General features: G+C 39.8%; 1 protein-coding gene across 2 annotated transcripts; it reads left to right on the top strand.

Annotated features, from left to right (window-relative positions):
* Positions 1 to 14: 14 nt before the first annotated feature.
* Positions 15 to 4547, top strand: coq4 (coenzyme Q4 homolog (S. cerevisiae)). 2 transcript variants are annotated; one of them, XM_056431819.1, is made up of 7 exons: positions 15 to 112; positions 726 to 869; positions 1824 to 1920; positions 2028 to 2130; positions 2230 to 2359; positions 2751 to 2844; positions 3586 to 4547. In XM_056431819.1, the coding sequence occupies exons 1-7, from the start codon at positions 49 to 51 to the stop codon at positions 3824 to 3826; spliced, it is 873 nt and encodes a 290-aa protein (XP_056287794.1). In that variant the 5' UTR covers positions 15 to 48; the 3' UTR covers positions 3827 to 4547. The 2 variants fall into 2 exon arrangements, with proteins under 2 accessions (XP_056287794.1, XP_056287793.1); XM_056431818.1 differs by having other exon boundaries at positions 723 to 869.
* Positions 4548 to 8180: the final 3633 nt, after the last annotated feature.

The raw sequence follows: 8180 nt of genomic DNA, 5'->3' as shown, positions 1-8180 counted from the left end.
ACAAAGTAAGTGCGGTTATGAGATGACGCATGCGCATTAGCGTCCAAAATGTGGCAGCCCGTACTAGGTCGACCTTGCCAGCGCTTACATCGGCTATATTTGATTTCCAAAGGTATGAGTTTCTACAGATAGCTAGGCGTTTCCGCGTTAGTTGAAATGAAAAGCTACCACTACTTTTCAAATTAGTCTTACTAACTCGATGTAAGTTAACAGTTTTAACACAGAACTCTATGAATGTCGGAGCCTAGTGGCATCATTTGCCAGAGACGATGGGCTACACACCCCTCCGCTAATCCTTGGAATTATTAAAACATATTTAAATGTTATTTATTCTCCCTAAACTAAACTGGTATTATAATTTAGTAGCCTACAAAGGAACAGACCGCTTATGAATTATGATTCGTCTCGCTTTGCTTGTCTTGTTGCAGGCATACATGTCAACTGAGGAGCACTACATCATAACAGATGCACTCAAACTTTGGTTATATTTCCCCAAATAACATACACTCTCAAGCATGCACCAGTACTGGTCCCAGTATATATGCTTTATACTGCATTAGTACACTTACTGGCTCCTGGAGAGCATGTCGAATGGTTTTGCTTTGACAAACATCAATAAACTAAGTTTTTATGAGGTCAACATGTATCAATTAGTATATAATAACATAGCCTTTTCCCAGGAGTGTAAGTGTTTCTAACGCTGTCCCACATTGCTGCTCAAGCAGCATGTGTCCATAGCAGTAGCAGCGTGCTGACAGACAGCTGCTATGATGGGCTGTATCCTGGACATATCCACACCACCCCCTTCCAGAAAGCCCTGCTGGCTGTTGGGTCAGGTGTGGCTGCACTACAAAACCCCTACAGACACGGTGAGACTACTGTCTTCTTCTTTTTTCTTTTATTAAAAATTCATGAACCCTCAAGCTCAATTCAACAAACTTGATGGTCTTTTTCAGACCTGGATACATTATTCTGTTATTTGGTTTGTAAATTGATTAACTTTGAGAATCAATTGTGTTAAATTGATCTCATTAGCAATTGCATTCTAACTGAATACTATAACGTATAATTCAAATTGTGTTTGCCTTTCAGTACATTCAAAGATAAAGACTTGAATGTCTCATCATACATAACGTTTTCAGTGAAATTTAACCAACAGTTGGGGACTGTACCCAAGGTTTCTTTTCTCATGTATTGTTGAGGTACAGTTTCTCATTTCTCAATCTATTGATCTCAGGAGACCACTGTTACACACTTTGAAATTTCTTGGAAACAGAATTGAGAATAAATACAAAGCAAGGCCATATGTCGATGCAGTTACCCTGAAACTTTCAGGGAGGAAGAGAGCACTAACACCTGTCCTGTGACATTTAGTGTAGAGTCTGCAGGTGTCATTAATGTTCTCCTCCTGCCTGTAAACAGCCATGTTATTCTAACTCCACACCCACCCTTTTAATGCAGGCTTTCTGTTTACCGTTAAAACAAGATAAACCCGATGACATCAGAATTGATAGTTTCAGCCAGACATTCTGTCAGACTTAAACAATCTCCTTCAAAGCAGACAATAAGCAGCTGTTTTCACCGGCTGACTCTTACTCCCGGTGATGAGTAAACTGATTATTATGTGGAAAATGTCTGTAATGGCCCTGAAATCAAGTACATTTAAACTATATTACACAATCTACTTGAAGCATATTATCAATCTAACATATTGTATAATCTTTAAGTCAAATTGTACATGATTCTATGGGAATCAATTGTAGATTCAGCAGTAACCCATCTCTATTGTACATTTAATACTATAACTGCATGAAACTCTACAGACATGGTTGCAGTGCTCGGGGAGACGACAGGACACCTAGCGTTAATAAAAATCAGGGACAAGATGAGAAACGACCCTGAAGGCCACACGATCCTTACGTGAGTCACTGTAGCACCGTACAGTAACTCTCTGATTTATAGGCACTTTTATACAGCCTTTTCTCTTCCGTGAATGACATTTTATTATGTATGACTTGTGATCGCAGAGAAAGGCCCAGGATCCGGCTGTCTACACTTGATTTGAACGAGATGGCCTCTCTGCCTGACGGCTCTTTTGGGAGAGAATACCTTCGTTTTCTAGAGGACAATGTGAGTGTTGGTGTTCAGACTGATTACATTTCCTAAGAATTCCCTCTTTTAAGTTTCTGTTTCATCTTCACTCACACTTTCACTTTCCTGTTCTGTCAGCTCGTGACCCCTGACTCGAGGGCAGACGTGAGGTTTGTGGATGATGAGGAGCTAGCGTACGTCATGCAGAGATACAGAGAGGTCCATGATTTGCTCCACACCTTACTGGGCATGCCCACCAACATGCTGGGTGAGTCAGGCTTCACAATTTGAAACTGAAATGGGTACCCAAGATATTAAGTCATGATATTTCAGTCCATCATTATCCTGCACATATCTTGTATCTCCCATCCTTTTTCAGTAAATCCTTTATTAAGGAGATTTAGAGCGAAGCAGTTTAATAGGACAACAAATGGTGTTCGAAAGAATTACTGTGTGCATGACAGACAAAGACAATTTAAGGGTGCACCTGGAGCTACCTGTTGGATTGCTGACAAAACAATAACATTCTCACCAAAACTTAATGATTGTGTTTCATTGTTGTGAGTTTTCTTTTTTGCTGACAATGCCAAACTTCCGTCCAGTTTTCCCCTCTCCTTTCATCTGGATAAGTCTGTTTCTGCCCCTTTTGCTGCTTTCAGGGGAAGTGGCGGTGAAATGGTTCGAAGCTGCTCAGACGGGGCTACCCATGTGTGCTCTTGGAGCTGTGTTGGGGCCTCTTCGGCTGAATCCAAGGTACAATACCAGTGTTTGGATCAGAGTTTGAACTGCAGTATGGTCCTGCTGGACCACGAGACATTTAGTAGCTGTATGGAGCGGAGGTACAGTCTGCAACTAACGGTTATTTTCATTCGCGATTCATTTGCCAATTATTTTCTTGATTAACAAATCATTTTATAAGAATTTGTGAAGAATGACTGTCAATCTCTCAAAACCCAAATTAGCACGATGTCTATTTTTTGGAGAAACAGTCCAGATTCTAAAAATACTCAGTTTTATATATTATTATATTTAAAAAAATATATTAAAAAAACATTATTGAAACAATACATTAAGAACATAGTTGCCAATAGATTGTATTTGACTTATATATTAGTCAGCGTATCATTTCAGCTTTCCTTTGGTTTAAAACAAATTGTACCTAACATTTTGAAAATCCTTTTTTTTTTTTTACATTACACCAACACTGAAAACAATGCGGCCTTCTGAATATTCTATCAAAAATAAATGTACGAAGAGTAAACATATATGAGGTTTTTGTCCGTCCGATAAGAGGAAACACTATATTATACTTCATTAATACTGTTATGATGAACAAATTCCTGTACACTGTGTCTTTACCTGTAAATCATGAATTCTTCCTCATTCAATAACTAAATTTCCTTGTTCTTTTGGGGAACTGATTGATCAGAGATGAATATATTTTGTCATTGTTCCAACATGCTGAACCTTTCCTTTCGTTTCACCTTCGTCAAGCCGCTTACAGTCGCTGTTCACATCCTTGGGTCCTTGGGCTCTGCAGAATGGTCGTCGAGCTCGCTGTGTCCTCAGCATCTTCTACGAGAGACGATGGGCACAAAGCGTCGAAGACCTCCGACAAGAGCTCAACATAGAGCCCCCGCCTGTCATTCTCACTGCTACCAACAGTAAAAACATCAGAGGAAGACAAAGAAATCCGAGGAATGAGGAAATTGGCAAACGTTTAAAATGTGAATAATTTGGAGTGAAGTACTTTCAGCTGATCACATGTTTGGTTCGACAAGTCAAGTTCACTCACCACCAGCTGTTGAGAAAGTGTACTTGTATGAATCAATTAAAAAATGAAGTATGTCCGTTATTAAATACTGAACTATACGATACTTACCTGGTGTGAGTTTAAAAATCATTTAATAAAATTATAATTCATATTTGAATTATAATTTTCATGCTAATATTTGGCAAGTACATTGGTATTTCTTTTTCTGTTCTTCTCATTTAAAACTGCTAACAAGTTATGAAGAATTTGTGTCATTTAGTGTTGCTTAAAAAAGAACATCAGTGCAGCTGCATCTGTTATCTCATCACAAACTTGGTCAGGGTTAGGGTCTCCTTTTTACAGAAACAGTGACGTTAGCAGGTAGTCACAGTGTGTACTGCGTGGTAGGTGTAGAGATAAATCAGGTGAAAAACACAGTTTTTAATATTCTAGTTTAAAGCATTTTCTTTGTGAGAAGCAATTTCAAGTTTTGTTTAACTGTTAAATCCACAGATCAGAAAACATGAAGAGAACCGTTTTATTAAATGATGTTGCATCATACATTTAGTTTAGTGTCGCTGTGAAATTAAATATCTTGATGCACACATTCAAGCCATCGTTGTATATATGACAGTTAAATGTGAAAGATAAACCCCAATGGTGATACTTTTCCCTCCAAATAAAGGATTTGAAAAAAAACCTACATCTTTATTGTTGTCCATCAAATGTGATCATTTATTTCTATAGTTAGGCCAAATAAACTGTGAATTATATTTCAAGTTATCCTTATTCAGTGAAATGGCAACGAATGGGCTGTTATGTTACAGCTCAGGAATCACAACCAAGAGCCTGACTTGCTATATTCGTGAAGATCCCTGACTTCACCCACCCAGAAACGATTGAAATAATTCTTAAAATGAGGTAGGACATTATTCTTAGACATGACCATTAGTGCTATAAATAGGGATGGGTATCGTTTGGGTTTTTTCCGATACCGGTGCTAAACCGGTACTTTTAAAACGATACCGGTGCCTAAACGGTGCCTGAACCGATACTTTTTTTTTTTAAACGCACAATGAGGACATTAAAAACCTCTTCGGCCATATTCCCTGTAGAAGCCGTTATCATGGAGCACCGACACACAACGGATATCAGACTGTTAACATACACAATATATGTTCTCCATTATATGAGGTGATATGTATTGTCATGTGCAGCCTTTATAGGGTTAATCCTGTCACTGTTGATGGGCAAAGAGAACAACCAATCAGAGGGACTGAAGATGACACGTGACAAATAAAGTTTTGCTTCTGACAGCGAGAGTTACACTGAAACAAAGTGACGCCCCACGGTCTTTATTCCTCCGTCATTATATTCCCGGTAACACCGGGTATACAGCCGGGACCGCTGGACATCAACACATCTGATAGCAGACTGTCACGCTCGTAGCTCGTAGCTCGCGCTAGCTACGAGCTAGCTTAAGCATGGTTATAATGGCTAATTTATTATATCTTAGATAGATAGATAGATATATACTTTATTAATCCCCAAGGGGAAATTTGTCGTGACAGTAGCAGCAACACACAAGAATAAAAACAAAACACAAAATATAAAAAACAGGGATGAAAGATATAGAAGTATAAAAGTAAAATACAAAACAAAATATATATGTAAATATACAACACACATGCATTATCTTGGCCTACTTTTATGAATGCAAGACTTGCAATCAACGTTACGGTACTAATCTGAGTTGAGGCTGCTCGTCATAATCGGTCTCCACGTGTTCAGGGGGACCGGTGACGGCCTCCCCATCGCGTCCAGCCTGACGCTGGTGTGCTCCACACGGCCTCACGCCGTCACACACGGCGCAGCCTCCGCTGTCAAACTTAAATATGAGAGGCTATCGCAACCTGCTGACAGGGCGGAGTCACCAGAGAAGTTCACAACAATAGTTTTTTTCAATTTCAATCGGCTCAGGCACCGGAAAGAAGCACCGAAATGTGCGTTGCGTTTCGGTCCGGGTAATACCGGTTGTATTGGAACCGGTACCATATTGGCACCGGGTTTCGGTACCCAACCCTAGCTATAAACAATGCCTTATTTGGATTTTAAATGCCACTGTAGTGAGTCAGAGAGGTCATGACGGGATCATAGTGTTTCCCTTTCCCTCAATTGTCCACACCTTTCGTCGCCTAGAGTTTCTAGATCTCTTCACACTTCTTCCTTTGGGGTTGTTGCTCTCATACTTCCTAAAACATACATGCATCTGATGTTAAAGCTATATGCCAATTGTCTTTTGCAACGTTTAAATTCACAAACATTCACTCAACAGCTACCATGTATGTGCTCAGTTTGTCTGAGTTTTAGTCTGATTCAAATCAGCACCTGTAGCTGTCCAGCCCTGGAGAAACAGGCCTGATCTGAGAAGCATCATCATGACATGAGCTCACTGCTGCATCATCATCATCATCATCATCATCATCATCATCATCATCATGACGAAGAGCTCACTGCTGCATCATCATCATCATGACATGAGCTCACTGCTGCATCATCATCATCATCATCATCATCATGACGAAGAGCTCACTGCTGCATCATCATCATCATGACATGAGCTCACTGCTGCATCATCATCGTCATCATCATGACGAAGAGCTCACTGCTGCATCATCATCATCATGACATGAGCTCACTGCTGCAACATCGTGAGCACACAGGGAGCTGCAGGGCTCATGTTTGTGATCTTGGTAGTGAAGGTTTAATTAGTTGTAATGCTTCAGCAGTCTAACTATTGTTCTTGTCTTCTTTAATAAACTTATTATTATATTTTTTCCGTACCATTTTTGTCCCTCTTCTAGTCCTTCATATATTCAGCTATTTAAACCATTCAAATATTTAAAAAAATGCAGCTTCTTCAGGAATAGAGGGGAATGACTTTTCATATTTCTAACTCTTCAGCTGTTGATATTATAAATATTTTATGGTTATTATTTTGAATGGGATCACAATGGAGAAAGTCTTCAACTTTAAAAGCTTCTAAGATCTTCATACTTTCAGCTAATTCAATCATGTAATTTTTTTTGGACATAATCTTCAACTTTTACTGTATATTTTCAGATTTTTTAAATCTTTCCACATTATCAAATGATTAATATTTGTATGGAATAAATAATGAATGGTTTCCTATGGAGCAAAGCTTCAAATCCGCTTAAACTTGTTCAAATTTAAAAGCTTACACAATAAGCATACATTCAGCAAAAGAAACAATTCTATGTTTAAAATATTAACAAAACTGTTAGCACTGTTGCCTCACAGCAAGAGGGCTGTGGGTTCAATTCCCGGTCATGGTGGTCCTTCTGTGTGGAGTTCTGTTCATGTTCTCCCCTTGGCAGCATGGGTTCCCTCTCCAGCTTCCTCCCACAGTCCAAAGACATGCTCATGTTAATTGATCTCTAAATTGCCCATAGGTGTGAATGGTTTTTAATACTTTATTACATTTGTATTACTTGTTCACCTTTTAACTTTTTTATAACGTTTTAACTGTTTGTAACTTTTTTGTAACTTCATTACTTTTTTACTACTTTTTATCTTTTTTATTACTATTTAACTTTTTTAAATGGAGGTTAGTTTTTAAGGTCAGATGGGAGGGGCTGCACGGTGGTGTAGTGGCTAGCACTGTCGCCTCACAGCTAGAAGGCTCAATTCCCGGTCGGGGTGCCTCTGTGTGGAGTTTGCATGTTCTCCCCTTGGCAGTGTGGGTTCCCTCTCCAGCTCCCTCCCACAGTCCAAAGACATGCTCATGTTAATTTATCTCTAAATTTGCCATAGATGTGAGTGCAAACGGTGTTTAGAAGCTTCTGTATCTTTTCCTGCTAGTTGTAGCTTTAGCAGTGTCATGGTCATCTTTTCTTTGTTTTCCTTCTCCTCTTCTTCATCTTCGATGTGCTGGGCAATGAGGTGGCTGATACATTCCTTCCATATCTCATAGGTGACATCTCTGTCGTGCCTGTAGCTGATTGCCAGACTTTTGCCGCTCGTGACAAGTAGGCCTCAGCATCTTCATCTGGTCTTAACTTGATGCCAGACAGGTTGGCCATGTCAGGGGTAAAGGGCCACCGTGTTCTGATGGCAGCGAACAGGTGTATATTGACAGTGTCCACATCTTGGCTGTTATGGGCAGATGAGCAGCCAGCATCTCTCTCCAGGTCGTCTAGCTCTCTCAGCGAGGAGCATTTTTCCAGGATTGCCCTCATGTCTCCTACTGCCAAGGGGATCCCGGTGGTGGCAGCATCGAGTGCCTTTATCCAGGGGACTCCTCCTCCCGATGTGG

Source organism: Pseudoliparis swirei, chromosome 15, assembly GCF_029220125.1.
Source record: "Pseudoliparis swirei isolate HS2019 ecotype Mariana Trench chromosome 15, NWPU_hadal_v1, whole genome shotgun sequence".
NCBI lineage: Eukaryota > Metazoa > Chordata > Actinopteri > Perciformes > Liparidae > Pseudoliparis > Pseudoliparis swirei.
Note: the sequence above shows the minus strand (reverse complement) of the source record. Positions and strands in the feature narration are given on the sequence as shown.